General features: G+C 37.1%; 2 protein-coding genes across 3 annotated transcripts; one reads left to right on the top strand and one right to left on the bottom strand.

Annotated features, from left to right (window-relative positions):
* Positions 1 to 278: 278 nt before the first annotated feature.
* LOC137742034 (copper-transporting ATPase HMA4-like) lies at positions 279 to 6,258 on the top strand. The gene is made up of 9 exons (XM_068481766.1): positions 279 to 465; positions 1,028 to 1,290; positions 1,466 to 2,211; positions 2,327 to 2,798; positions 2,882 to 3,049; positions 3,600 to 3,854; positions 4,684 to 4,806; positions 4,973 to 5,455; positions 5,644 to 6,258. The coding sequence occupies exons 2-9, from the start codon at positions 1,033 to 1,035 to the stop codon at positions 6,052 to 6,054; spliced, it is 2,916 nt and encodes a 971-aa protein (XP_068337867.1). The 5' UTR covers positions 279 to 465; positions 1,028 to 1,032; the 3' UTR covers positions 6,055 to 6,258.
* A 4,030-nt stretch (positions 6,259 to 10,288) lies between these two features.
* Positions 10,289 to 14,766, bottom strand: LOC137741952 (inactive beta-amylase 4, chloroplastic-like). 2 transcript variants are annotated; one of them, XR_011069350.1, is made up of 10 exons: positions 14,533 to 14,766; positions 14,096 to 14,224; positions 13,608 to 13,857; positions 12,997 to 13,217; positions 12,837 to 12,914; positions 12,597 to 12,756; positions 11,749 to 12,022; positions 11,566 to 11,635; positions 10,948 to 11,013; positions 10,289 to 10,740 (listed from the first exon to the last, which is right to left on the bottom strand). XR_011069350.1 is itself a non-coding variant. In XM_068481659.1 (10 exons), the coding sequence occupies exons 1-10, from the start codon at positions 14,727 to 14,729 to the stop codon at positions 10,588 to 10,590; spliced, it is 1,578 nt and encodes a 525-aa protein (XP_068337760.1). In that variant the 5' UTR covers positions 14,730 to 14,766; the 3' UTR covers positions 10,289 to 10,587. The 2 variants fall into 2 exon arrangements, 1 of the variants encoding a protein (XP_068337760.1); XM_068481659.1 differs by having other exon boundaries at positions 11,769 to 12,022.
* Between the last annotated feature and the right edge of the window lie 591 nt (positions 14,767 to 15,357).

Below are 15,357 nucleotides of genomic sequence, written 5' to 3'. Positions count from 1 at the left end.
AATTGTATTATAACATTTGATGTACCGATCATGTGGCCGACACCTAAAAATCTCTCCAAATCGTGAGCGTAAAAATCCTTATACTAAACCTTAATTATGACACTAGCATAGTAAAGGAGCACAAAACTAAACCGTTCCAAACCTATGTGTGGGGGCAAACAAGGGTGGGAAATTGGGAATCACATATAAGACGTTATAATTTCAAAATTTTAAAAAGTCAGGGCACTATATAAACGACAAGCACCCAACCCACGGAAGAACCAACATTCTGGCGCACAACTCACAAACAAAACTCTCTCCGCGGTTTCGCCGACCTCCCCTTCCTTCCTCACAAACCCTAATTTTTCTTCCTTCTCCCGGCTCAGAAATTCGATTTGTATCAGCTTTTCGCTTTTTCTTCTCAGCACACCCTGCTTTTTCCTCCACTCACCCGCCCGCTCTCGTCGTCTTCCTCGCCGATTAAAGGTACTTTTTGCACTCACGCCCATGTGTTTGTAATTTTGTTTTGTTCTTGTTCGTGGTTAGAGAGGATGAATTTTAGGTCAACTGTACTTCAATCACTTGGAACTTCGAATTTCTTTGGTGTATGATTTTTTGTTCAATTCAATTTTATCTTGTATGTTCCATTTTTTCTTTTTCCCTTGATTTTGATTGGATAAATCATAAATTGTACTACTTCAATTTTTTTAGTTTGTAACTTTGTGTTGTTATTTATCGATGTTCCTTGTGTTTGATGGATTGATTGCGCGCATATGACGTATGAATTTTGATTGTTTTTGCTTTTTTAGTTTACTTTTTTTGTTGCTAAATTATTTGTCTTTACGCTCTGGAATGCATACATACAAAAACATATTCACTTACATGTCCTTATGTTGTAAGTATACGTGCACACGCATATGTACGTACATGGGTAAAATTTACTACTTCAAGAAGACAGCGGATATCTTATGATTCAACGTTGTCTTGGAAACCAGAGTGTTGGACTCAAATTATTAATGTATTTGTTACTTATTTTTTTGTAACTTAGGTTTGATGGACTTAGACAATTCGAGTGGTGGAGTGGATGTTGAAGTGATGGATAATCTGAAGGAGCCTCTGTTGAAGCCTTTGGATATTGATAACAAAGATAAAAGAATTAGAACAGTGAAGTTTAAAATAGGGGATATCGAGTGTGCATCTTGTGCAACTACCATTGAATCTGTGTTGGGAAAGCTTGATGGGATCAAGAGTGCAACAGTGTCGCCCATTGAAGGCCAAGCTGCAGTCAATTATATACCAGAGCTCATTAATGTGAGTCAAGTTTAAGGACTTCTCTAAGATGCTATTTTTTCGCCTTTCTTCAAAAAACTCATCTTTTAAAAAAAATTCAATAACATTTGTTAGACACGATTACCAAACCAAAGTTTTTCAGTAGTGTATTGGTGTGCCTTGTGGATACTTAGCATATGATGTCTTTTTATGTTAGGCAAGAAAAATTAAGGAAGCTGTAGAAGATGCTGGTTTCCCTGTTTCTGAATTTCCAGAACAAGACGTAGCAGTATGCCGACTGAGGATAAAAGGAATGGCGTGCACCAGCTGCTCCGAGTCTGTTGAGTGCGCTCTTCGAATGGTCGATGGAGTCAAAAATGCAGTTGTTGGTCTAGCCCTTGAAGAAGCAAAGGTTCACTTTGATCCCAACCTCACTGATACTAGTTGCATTATTCAAGCAATTGAAGATGCTGGCTTTGGGGTTGAACTGGTTAGTTCTGGGAATGATGTCAGCAAACTTCATCTAAAACTTGAAGGAGTTGATTCTCCAGAGGATATGACTATTGTCCGATCCTCCGTTGAATCAGTTGAAGGAGTAAGTAATGTTGAAGTCGACTTGGCAGAGAAGAAGGTGACTATTACCTATGATTCAGACTTCACAGGTCCAAGATCTCTTATACGTTGTATTGAAGAAGCTGGCCTTGAATCCAAGGTGTACCAGGTAAGCTTGTATGTTCCTCCAAGACCAAGAGAAGCTGAGCGGAAACATGAGATTCAGATGTACAGGAACCAGTTTTTCCTTAGCTGCCTATTTTCCGTTCCTATATTTTTATTCTCAATGGTGCTTCCGATGCTTCCTCCTTATGGAAACTGGTTAGACTACAAGGTTCACAATATGCTCACTGTAGGGATGCTTTTAAGATGGATTCTTTGCACACCAGTGCAGTTCATTGTTGGCCGGAGGTATTTAATTTGTATATTTCTATTCTTGTTCTTGTCATGAGTTTTGTAGCAACAACTTGTGAATCAATTACTTAAAGGGGCAAATACTAAATATTGATTTTGGATTTCCTGTCAGGTTCTATGTTGGATCATATCATGCGTTGAGACGTAGATCAGCTAATATGGATGTTCTTGTTGCACTGGGCACCAATGTTGCTTATTTTTACTCTGTCTATATTGCAATAAAAGCATTTGCTTTGGATAAATTTGAAGGGCAAGATTTCTTTGAAACTAGCTCTATGTTGATATCCTTTATACTCTTGGGAAAGTACTTAGAAGTTCTGGCTAAAGGGAAGACATCTGATGCTTTGGCGAAGCTGACAGACCTTGCTCCTGATACGGCTTTTCTGTTGTCATTAGATGACGATGACAATGTTATCTCAGAGATCGAAATCAGCACTCAACTTATTCAAAAAAATGATATACTTAAGGTTGCTCCGGGGGCAAAAGTTCCTGTTGATGGGATTGTAGTTCGTGGTCACAGCTATGTGAATGAGAGTATGATCACAGGAGAGGCAACACCCATTTCTAAAAAACTTGGTGACAAGGTAGTACATCTTTGACTCTTCTTGGTTCTGCAGCATCTAAAGAAAAATTCTAAGTTCCATTTTTCTTTCGTTTTCATGCATAGGTAATTGGTGGCACTATGAATGAGAATGGATGCTTACTGGTGAAGGCAACTCATGTTGGTTCGGAGACTGCACTTTCCCAAATAGTTCAACTTGTTGAAGCTGCACAGCTTGCCAGAGCACCTGTTCAGAAACTAGCTGACCAGATTTCAAAGTTTTTTGTTCCAACGGTGAGTTTTTTCCTTTAATCCTCAAACTTTCCATGTTGCATTACTGCTTCGTATAAGGTAAATTACTGAGTACTTTGTTTAGCTATATTTACCTGCTTTTCTAAAATTTGTAATTTCATCAGGTGAAGTTTTATGTGCTTGTTTCCCATCATACTTTTACCAAAAAGAAAATTAAAACTGATAATTGGATATGGAAAAGTATTCAAGGCACGTAGCTGCATCTGACTGTCAGCAGGATGCTTGTTCTTAATGAAAATGCCGTTATTAATTTAAAAGATCAGTAGCCTATATTCTTTTAAGGTTTCTTGTCATTTCATTTCCTTTATATGTCTTTGGCTTCTTTCCTTTTCTTTTGGCCAGTTTTCTGCTTTTGAGCTTTTTATCCAATAACTTTCGAGTTTTTTTTTTTCTGCCTCAAAAATCATATTTTGTTTAAAGTTGAATTTTGTTGCTTGACAAATTGGGTAATTGGTAGCTGGAGGCAAAGTACACCACGTATTATGACAAATTTTCAATTGCATGATTGATTCTTTTTTCTTTCCTACATCAGGTTGTCATTGTAGCATTCTTGACATGGCTTGGATGGTTCATCCCTGGAGAATTTGGTCTTTTCCCAGAAAACTGGATACCAAAAGGCATGGATAAATTTGAGCTGGCATTACAATTTGGTATCTCAGTATTAGTGGTTGCTTGCCCTTGTGCCTTGGGACTAGCAACCCCTACGGCAGTAATGGTTGCAACAGGGAAGGGTGCTTCGCAAGGTGTTCTTATCAAGGGTGGAAATGCACTCGAAAAGGCTCATAAGGTAAGACAACCTTATCCTGGGAAACAAATTGCTTTTCAATTCAGAATCTGGGTTTTCAACTTTTCATGCGTTTTATTTTCATGTTTTTTTGCTGGTGTAGCTTCATTATACTTGTTCCTACTTACTTTTCCTTCCGAGGACATCGAAAACCTGTTTGTTTTGGTATTAGGAAAAGAAAGTTACTGATTAGATACTATCTATATGGCTGAGGGTGCAAGTGTAGTCCGTTTTCTCGTCTTTCCTTCGTTATGAAGTTGCTCTCCTCGTATTGGTCTGGTCATTTTGTATTATGACCTATGCTACCAACATAGTTTATGTTGATGTTCCATAATATAACAAGTTATGCACTTCATTTCTGACCAGTGAAACACTCTGCCTCCGTTCTGTCAATGTTTAGGTTCTTGACATAAAACTAAATGCAATCTATGTCATTGGGTATGAAGGATGTTCTTTCTGTATGTATTGGGATTGAACATGCAACTATCATTTCATAGTTGGTATCTCTCATATGACTCTTTGGTTCTGGACAATTGGTGGCTGTATGCACCTTGTCCATGTCAGCAAGCCATACTCGCCAAGTTTTAGAACCCCATTTCTTGTAGATAACAGCTCTCACTGAGGGAGAGTTCTCCTCAACTCCTTTTCTGATAACAAGGCTAATAATTGTTTCGTTCTTTTTGTTTTGTTTTTTTTTTTTTTTTTTTTTTTTTCCTTTCTAAAATTAAAAGTTGAACAAATGGTACCTAAGTCGTGAAGGTTGATACATTTGTTACCATTTGACACTTTATTGATGTCTGGACGTTTACTGGCATGTGTTTGATCCCTGCAGGTGAAAACAGTTGTCTTTGATAAAACAGGAACTCTGACAGTTGGGAAACCCGTGGTAGTCAATGCAGTGCTCTTCTCCAGTTACTCAATGGAGGAGTTCTGTGCTGTCTCTATTGCCACAGAGGTTGGTGCTTATATTTCAAATTTGTACATTAAAAGCTTCATTTGCGTAGTTGCATTAAAAATGTTAGTGTTTGTAGAGTAGTTAGGATGAGATAAGTCACTGTATATGCTATCATAAAATTGTTTTGTCAATCATGCTAACATTCCTCTATCTGAGAAATCTGTAGGCAAATAGTGAACACCCAATAGCGAAATCGGTGGTGGAGCATGCTAAGAGGCTGCTAAAGACGTTTGGATCAACTGAACATGTGATGGAGGCTAAGGATTTTGAGGTGCACACAGGAGCTGGTGTTAGTGGAAGAGTTGGTGACAAAATGGTTTTGGTTGGGAACAAGAGACTCATGCGGCATAATAATGTCCAGGTTGGTTCTGAGGTTGAGAAATATGTTTCAGAACACGAGAATCTGGCTCAAACATGTGTGTTGGTTGCCGTTGATGGAAAGATTGCCGGGTCGTTTGCTGTAACTGATCCAGTGAAGCCAGAGGCTGCGCGGGTCATCTCTTATCTTCACTCGATGAACATTACTAGCATCATGGTTACTGGTGATAACTGGGCTACAGCAGCAGCCATCGCAAAGGAGGTTGGCATTGATAAGGTGTATGCTGAGACGGATCCACTGGGAAAAGCTGATAGAATCAAAGAATTGCAGGTACGATTATGAAATATGTGGTGTGAATAAATTACAATACCCAGCTACACACGCTGTTTTATTCTGTTTTTGATGCAGATTCAAATGACTTATCTAAATTAAACTGATATTTTAAAGAAATTTTCGAACATTATTTCTATATTAAGTTTGTTTAGCCATTTCTAACAGTTAACTGAAATTGGCTGCAGATGAAAGGAATGGCGGTGGCAATGGTGGGAGATGGAATCAATGACTCTCCAGCTTTGGTTGCAGCAGATGTTGGCATGGCAATTGGTGCTGGCACCGACGTCGCTATAGAAGCCGCTGATATAGTTCTGATGAAGAGCAACTTGGAAGATGTAGTTACAGCCATAGATCTCTCCAGAAAAACTATGTCACGAATTCGATTGAATTATGTCTGGGCCCTGGGCTACAATATCCTCGGCATGCCAGTCGCAGCTGGAGTCTTGTTCCCTTTCACTGGAATTCGACTACCACCGTGGCTTGCCGGTGCATGTATGGCTGCTTCATCTCTCAGCGTGGTCTGTTCTTCTCTCTTGTTGCAGTCATATAAGAAGCCTTTGCATATTCAGAGCGTCTCCAACGGCAAGTTTGCGTGACGGTGTACGTACGTCTGACTAGTTTTCAACCTCCTTTTGTTGCTTCCCTTCTTCGTTGTTGCAGCAATGCATTTGTGATCGCATTAATAATTATCCGAAGAAGGTTCAACTAGAGCTTGGTTGTATGTAAACGCTGTAATAAACGCCGATTTAGTCCCCGAATTATTCAAAGTAAAAAATTAGGTCGACTATTTTTGTTGAACACTTTAAAAGCTGTCAATTTCGTTTATACTTTTATATTTGAAGCAATTATATTATTATTTTTTTGTCAATTTAAGACATACATAGGACACCCTTTAGAGGAAAAATTGTCATCTTCTCATTCATAAGCCCTTAATGTTACCTCTAGGTTGCGGATCTAACTGCCAATTTGCTACTTAGTACCACGGTCTGGTTCCTTGAATAAATTGTTGTTTTAGTTCCAAATTATTCAAAGTAAAAATTAGATCGTTAAACTATTTTTCTTAAACACTTTAAAAGCTGCCAATTTCATCTCTACTTTTATATTCGAAGCAATTATATTAATTTTTTGTCAATTTGAGTTGTACACAAACATCCTTTAGAGAAAATATCATCATTTTCTCATTGATAAACTCTTAACGTTACCTCTAGGTTGTGAATCTAATTGCCAATTTACTACTTAGTACTACGGTCTAGTGGTATTCCTCTTCCCTTATAAATGAGAGACACGAGGTTCGATTCTCGCCAAAGATGAATTTGAACCACATTATTGATAGTCCATTGTGAGGCTAAGTCCATCTCCACCCCCTTCCCCCTTAGTATAGATATTGTTAAAAAAAAAAAAATTTAGGAAAAAGAAAATGGTCAATTTACCCTCCAAATGTAACTTCATACATTATTTTTCAAAAAGATCCTTAAACTCATTGAAAACTGACAAATCTATCCCCTGAAGTGTACCATGTGCAATTCACATGACTTCAATTGAAAGAAAATTAAAAAGAATAGCTTTGAATCTAAAAGTATAGATGAGCCACTTAGTAATACGGTCTAGTGGTATTCATTTTTACTTGTAAGTGAGAGGTCTTAGGTTCAATTCTCGCCAAAGGTGAATTTAAATCACATTATTGCTAGCCCATTGTGAGTATAAGCCTATCCCCTCCCCCTCGTGTAGATAATTAGGGACTTAATTTTCACACATTCAGGGATTAAATCAGCACATTCCTCTTAATTTCAATGATACTCTATTTTTAAGGAGGGTGGAGCGTGGGTTAGCTGAGTTAGCCATAATAATTAGGTATCAAATTTGTTATTCAAGTGAGTCGAACTTAAGGCATCCTACCTACAGGTGAAAAGGAAAGTCACTAGACTGTAATAAATTTTTTCGTGGATTACTTAGTTCATTGTTAAAATACAATTCCCAGAAAGAAAAAAAAAAAAAAGATATTTTTACCTATTTTTTTTAGTAGAATTTGTAGAAGTAATGATTGAAGTGTACAAGAAAAAAGGTCAATTTTGATCTACAAGAAGATCGAAAAATACAAGATTGTGTAAAAAAAAAAAAAAAAAAAAAAAAATTATGTGCAAAATATGGAAAGGGGTTACATCACCAAGGTGCTCTTGGCTCCTCATCACTGACACTTTAGTTTGCTATCGTGTTTATATTAACTTACTGGCCATTTGATAACAATTTAGTTTGGGGTGTGATATCCACACATCTTTTTTTCTACTTCGCACATATTTCTTTAATTTTGGCCGTCCGATCGGATGAATTGAAGAAGATCAAATGATAGGAATTAACAAATGTGTGTGAAAAGTAAAAATTTTGGTTTTTTTTTTTTCACTTTTTATTAAATTTGAAGATTGAAAGCATGTTTGGTAGCTACATTTTTGAGTTTCCAAAATTTAGCCTTTAGTTTTTTGTTTTCATTTTTTTTTTTTTTTTTTTTTTTTTTTTTGAAAATTGAAAGCAGTTGCAAAACAAGTTTTCATGTTTTCTAAAATGAAACTGAAAAATAAAAAATAAATGATTATCAAACGATCCCTTAGTTAACAAGAATATAAGAAATTTTAGTAGAGTTTGTAAGTGCATTGCATAGATCACAATTCTACGTTCTTTGTTTTGATGGAGTGTGTGAACTGAAGACCACAACTCCACATTTGCGCATCTTGTGAACAAAATGGATAGAACTCGTCTGCTAGCTGCACAAGTTACCAATACCACCACCACATGACAAAACATCATGACCACTGATTTCTCACTTGCAACTGGGTTGGCGTTACTCACGGCGTACAGCGCCTGAAGGTCGTGCCCTTGAATCCTTCTTACATCGGTCTCACTGGTGCCATCATTCCTCCTCACCTAGGGTTTCTAACAGGTAGCATACCCAGAGAAATAGGCAACTTAACAATGGTGAAGGGGATATACCTTGACTACAACAATTTCGAAGGCATACTATTTGACTTAGGTTTTGTTACTTATATATACGAGCCTCTTCTTAGCAGGGATCTTGTTTTACTTTAACAAAATTGAGATGAGAGTATTATCGTAGGGATCGTATATTTACTGTGAAAGACCCTCGTATTCTGGAGAAAAAAAAAAAGAGGCCCTCTATAGTGAGTACATGGTCCTTATAATGTTATTCCATTTTTGCCATAGTTCAATGGCATTCGTACTAAGAAGATGCTCCTATATATATGTATACATGATTTTAACAATATATATATATATATATACACACACACACGGGTTCATTTTATAGAACTTCCGATAGAGATAGACAGTTTAGGTCAGCTAGAGGAGTTGTTTGTGCAGCATGAGTGGCAGTCTTCTAGACAATATATGTGAGCATCTTTCAAGTATTTGATTATTTCATTGACTCGAAGCCAGCTTGACCATCTGATTCCCTCCAAACTGTGGCAATGCAAAGAGCTTCGTCAATTCTCATTAGGGCTTTCGTTTTTATTTTTTAGTTCTATTGAAGTTACAAAGTTAATGCAAACACGCTGAAATTGTGACAGGTACAATACTGGATGAGATTAGTGATCTTCCAAAGTTAGAGACTTTGGTATTGGAGTGTAATAATCCCAATGGCGTCATCCCATCCAAACTCTTCAATAACTCCTGGATAAGAGAAGTAGGGCTTTCCTTTAATCAGCTCTTAGTCTCAGGTAGCCTCCCTGCAAACATAGGTCTTAAGGTTCCAAACCTAGAACTCCTTTATGTAGCCAGAAATAACCTCGTGGTCGGAGTACTCCGTAACCTCTCCAATCCTTCCAAGCTCACGGAGCTGGACATTGTGATGTAAAACCGAGCAATATACTAGATGATGATATGGTTGCACATGTTGCTGATTTTGGCATTGCAAGACTCATTGGCGATGGAGATTCGACGACAGAAACCATGACCCTAGCCACGATTGGGTATATGGCTCCAGGTGATGATGGTTTCAATTTTGCATAAGCTCATAATTATGACTTCTAATTTTCTTTTTGTCATATACAACTATGTTCACATACGAATTTTGCAGAGTTTGGGATGGAAGGAATTGTTTTGACGATAGGGGATGCGTACAGTTTTGGTATTGTACAGATGGAGACATTCACACAAAAGAAGCCAACAGATGAGATGTTTGTTGGGGTAATGAATTTAAAGCAATGGATTGCAGATTCATGGTTTCCAAATACTGCAATAGATGGAGTTGTGGATGCCGATATCCTTGGGACAGAGGACTATCGCGATTTCACGAGCATGAGGGATTGCTTTTCATCCGTTATGAGATTAGCCTTAGCTTGTTCTGCCACAAGGGAGGATTAATGTGCAAGATGTTGTGGTCACAGTAAAAAAAAATCAAGACTAGGTATTTGAAGGACTATGGACGAGTGAATTCTTAAAGCTAGTTTGGCATTGATGAAATTATTTTAAAGGCAGCTTTAAAATAATAATAATAATAATAAAAAGGGTTAAGATTGTGTTCGGTAAATGAAAAAAGCTTTTTTTTGTCAAGATCATAGGTTCAAAATAGCAGAAAATAGAAGCAACTCTATCCCTGCTTTTGAAAACAACGTTTTTTTTTTTTTTTTTTTTTTTTTTCCACAGCACAACCACCCCAAACTAGTCCTTCGTTCTTTTTGTTGTTCTCTTTATCTTTGGATTCACTTTCTTCTTGTTGTTTTCGATCTGCAAAGACTGCATTAATTTCCAAGGGACGAATGTGACGATCTTCCTAAAATCAAAATAGTGTACCTGGATTTGTCAAGGAAATAAGAACAGTTGTACCAAAATTGCAATTCCAATTATTCTTCCCATCTTTTGGTAGTAAAGCATTCAGCTTCTACTGCCAACCAAATCCGTTTCAAAAATTTACACTTACAGGTCAAGAACACCGGCCATGGGTATACAAAGTTATTTCAGTCAATATATCAGGAAGTTACAAACTTCTACACATGCCCTTGACAAAAAATTCTAGGGCATTGAGACAGTCACTTTACCAATTCTAGGCCCTTGACAAAAAATTCTAGGGCATTGATATTGTTCAGTAAAATTTACTGGTTAAGTTGGGTTTTTCAAGTGCTTCACCAATTTGCGCTCATCTTTCTAACAAAAGGAACGAAGTTATTCCAATTTTCGGCCCTAAAGATCTTATCATTCATTCTGAAATACGTAAATGATCTTACAGCTTCAGCCTGGGAATGGTAACAGTTAGCATGTATTTGCCATAAACCAACCTGCAAGAGAAAAGTAGACGCGTGAATACGCAGGACAGAATGGGCGAAAATGGGCGAAAAAAAATTAAAAAATTGGTTAACTATTAAACGATATCAGAAGATGTGTTTCTATCTAGTTATAAGACATTTGCAATATCCAAAATATTTCCAATAGAAATAAACGGTAGCTGAAATTTGCTTTTGTTCTTGAGCAAGGGATAAATTTACCCTGTCAAATCGTTCATTGGTATTTCTGCCGATCAAATGTACCCTTTTCTTTGAAACAGTCCATATCTGGTGTAAACAGAATCATGTTAGACTACTATTCGATAAACATTTAACAGAAGAAACCAATTGACTGATATAGAATTAAGACAGCAGCAAGCCACCACTACCACCACCTACTTCCATAAATGGACAGACCAATCTACAGCAAGATACTGATATACAGTATGGTATTGCAATATCAATTGTATTCCAAATTTAAACAAAACATAAAATGATTATTGGTGAACTTGTCATATGTGTCATTTTTAATATCCGCACAAAACAACCAAATTAAAACTAAAGATTTAGCTCATAATGAACTATAAAATACTAAAAGAAACCTCAAAAACTGATCAATAATGCCCAATATCTGTAATACTAAAAATGCTCATATGGCCCGTTCCAAGTCCATGTTGAACCTGCAGACCCTAGACAACCTGTCGTGCCAAGCACAGATGTATGGGCTAGTCCTACCTAACTTTAACGCTTGAATTATACAAAATAAAATCTCTAAAGTTAAGAAAAAGTACCAACAAAGCAACAAGCTTAGGAAGTGTTATTAATCAACTGGCCCCGTACCTGCTGGAGTAATCCTTCTGGGCTACAAAGATAGGATGCTGGGTTATCACCATCCGTCATTTCTAAGCAGCTGCAATAAGATATTTAGTATGTGAGCAATGTAGATTAGATACATTTGAAATCAAGTGAATGTCTAAGAAACCCTAATTATCAGGTTGGACAGAACAAAATTCCAGTCAGAACCTTAAAACTTAGAATCTTACGAAACATGCAAAGCAGCTCCATGACGAGACAAAATTGAAGCAACGGGATCATAACCATCTCTAAGAGCAGTGTTGTAGTATCCAGCTGTAAGTTCAGCAGGGTGTGATACTGTCTGGTACCACCAATATATTCCACCAATTTTTGCCGCCAATAGAATATTAGTTTGCTTGTTTTCTTGATATTTCTTCAGAAAGTTGGCTGCCTTTGCAAGAATATCATCTGCATGACGGAGCAACCTACCACTGTACCATTCCTACAACGAGTCAAGCCATTGTCAGATCTCCTAAGATCCACATTATTTTCCAATAAGTTTAATCATGTAATGCATAATTATTGCATGATAAAGAACCATAATATAATTTCCCACCTCTACATCTATAACTGTCCTTCATTTATTTACCAATACATCCTATGACGGTATTTTTTTTCCTCTAAAAGACGAGCATCAATGCTTTTTCATGCATAATGAAACTGCATTTAACTTCGAGCAGTTTTTTAAAAACCTATTCCCTTGTCATGGCTTCATATTAAATCTTTAAAACATATCTACTTTTTAATCATGTTGCGTACGAGTATTTAAGAAAATAGTTACAACAAAAGTTCCAGAAATGATTGAAAAGATATATTGCAGGACCATGTTGTTTACAGTGAAGTCTTGCATGGTTAAAGAAACACTATCCAATTAAGCGTTTGCATTTTATTCTACATGGTAGTTCGGTAGTTTGCTAGTTCTAGGATGAAATGTGCATGAACAGAATGATAAAAACATTTATGTCGTGCATTGTCTTTGGAAAAGATAAAGCAAGCTACTTCCATCAGTTTCATACAAGGAAAAAACACCCATAATCAGAAAGAAAGCTTTCCTCTCCCTCTTCAAAGAAAGGAACTTCAGATGGGAGACTGTTGTAACAGCCAGCATTTTGTGGTCCCCTCTCTCCCCACTGAGGCTTTCCTTCCTTGCATGCAGCCATCTTTAGGTCATCCATCCTAAAAGGAACAAGGTTGTAAATAGTAAAAATTCAGTTGCTCAAATTTTCGTCACAGGAATGAAAGGTTTTTCAACATACATGTACTTGTCATAGCATTGGAATTCACCGATTCCAGGAAACTTCCATCTACCATCACCAAAAGGATGTGCAGGATATCTGTGTGAGCAATGTAACAATGTTGCATAAGAAATCATTGGACTGGCTTCATACTCAAGGTTCTAGTGTAACTGTAACATACCTAAGTTCACCAGAAGGACCAAGGCCAACACTAATTTCTTCTATCACAGTTCCGATAAAAGATTCAAATTTCTTAGCAAAATTTGACATGAAATCTTCATAACATTGGAGGGCAGTCCGGCCACAAAAGAGAGGAACATGATCAACTCCGAGTGTAAGATAATCATCATTGGAAAACCCTTTTTGATCTCGATAATATATATGCTTATTCTGATCACCGATCTGGGAGGAAAAAAGAAGGGGTTCAACTTCTTTATCTAAATTCATGATTCAAACTGATAGGTGTGTAATTAGACCAAACTATAGTTTTTATTTCACATCCCTTTGCATTGATAAACCTTTTGTGCGCATCAAAGATAAAATCAAGTATGCTAATGGGGAACACAGTACCATAGCACGTTGCAGAGCAGGAAACTGAAGACACGTTGATATTGTCTCTAGTCATCCAAATCGGTTGTGTTTTTTATGTTGTCACAACAAAAAGTATGACCGGGTAATTTAAACGTTCCAATACAGCCATGTGCATTTTACCAGACTAATAACTTCAACAATCTAAGAAAACTACTAGGCCAAACAGTCAAATGGGATTTCAAAATAGCATAGAAAACAAACCTCTATGATCCACAGCGGAAGACTTACACCTCCTTTTCTGCTAGAAGAAGAGTTAACATTTGAATGAAAAGACAAGGCAACATGCAACTTCAAACCTGACTCAGAAATCAGTTTGAAAAGCTCTTCGTATAGAGACCAATCATATGCAAGAGGAGAGAAACGCTCTACGATTCCCCACCAAACCTCAACTGCAATTCCGTGGACACCTGCCAACTTGAGTGCTTTAAGAGCTACAGTTAAGGCCTTGATTCTGAAACAACATTAAATCGAGCAACATATAAAGAGTTTCTGTCTCACCAATAAAACAAATTTAGAAACAATTTGAAACACACATATAATCCCTACATAACTTCAATTGGGAAGAGATCAAAATAGTTAGCTGCAACCTTCTAGCTAATCATACTCCGTCGTTTAAATAAGTATAACAATTAATTCAAGAATGAGAATGCACCATAACTTCATCAACAGAAAGTCATAATAAAACTTACTTCCTAATCCTCGGACGCCCCGAACCATCAATGCAGAAAGCATCAATAGGCATCATCACATATATGGGAATTCTCTTATCTCGGGATGATGGCAACATTGAGGACCTCGGATTCTCGCGTGCATCCATACTACAAGCAATAAATCATCCAATTATACACAGCTGTAACATGACACACACATTTATACAATCCAATTTGAACATTCAAAAGCAACAAACCAGCTCGAATCGATAAATTAAGCTTTCGGTTCTAAATTTCGTCGTTCTGAATTTATCAGAAACCAAACCGAACCTGGTCAAGTATTCAGTAAACCCTACACTACACAAGCTGAAAGGTTTTAATTTTCTTATTGATTTTCCTGCGTTTTCTCGGGAACCAAACAGACCGTGCAACTGAAAAAGAAAACGGAAAAACCCATAATTGTGTGAGAAAAAAACCTGAGAATGCTGTTTCCGGCGACAGATGGGCTGCAGCGAGTGAAGATGCCGTTTTTAAAGACGGGAACGGCCGAAACGTTACGGAGGTGGTTTCGGCGGTTGGGCTTGTCATCGAAGCTGACTTCTCTGAAGCAGAAGAAGCTCCTCCTCGCTGCCGTGCATTTGCAGACCACTCGCCCATTGTCCGCCATTGCCATCGATCACAGAGAATCTCAGAGAGATAGCAAATTCTAATGTTTCTAATTTATTTGCAACTGAAATGTAAGACCGAACGGCTGAGATTACTTGATCTGAGGGTGCGCGTGGGAAGGATCCGTAGAGGGTCCGGTCCTTTTTCTTTGTGGCCCAAATGTAAGATACCGTATTTAGCTTTTCAGATTTTTTATTTTTTATTTTTATTTTTCAATGGTGTGACGAGCATTGAGAGTGAGTAGTTAAAATTTAATAAAATTTATCTCTGTATTTTTATTTTTTTTTTAATTTGAGATATTACACTCTTCAGTTTGGTTTAAGATTTAGAAGTTTGAAAATGTGTTTGAAATTGCATTCTTGTCTCTTTAGAATAAGGTAGGAGTTTCAATTTAATTCATAAACTGGACATTTGAATTTTTAGATATTAACTCGCTATTTCTATTGAGACGCTGCTTCGCTGCTGAACATTTCAACCGGAGGTCCTGCTTACATTCAATTCCGAGTAGACACGTGTTCCAATTTTGATTATTTAAATTGATTATTTAATCAAAATTGGGACTTGAGTCTATTTGGAATTGGATGTAGGCAAGACCTCCTGCTGAAATGTTCAGCAGCCAATTCTTATTCTTTCTA

This window comes from Pyrus communis, chromosome 8 (assembly GCF_963583255.1).
Source record: "Pyrus communis chromosome 8, drPyrComm1.1, whole genome shotgun sequence".
Classification (NCBI taxonomy): Eukaryota; Viridiplantae; Streptophyta; class Magnoliopsida; order Rosales; family Rosaceae; genus Pyrus; species Pyrus communis.
This window is presented reverse-complemented; position numbering and strand designations above follow the sequence as displayed.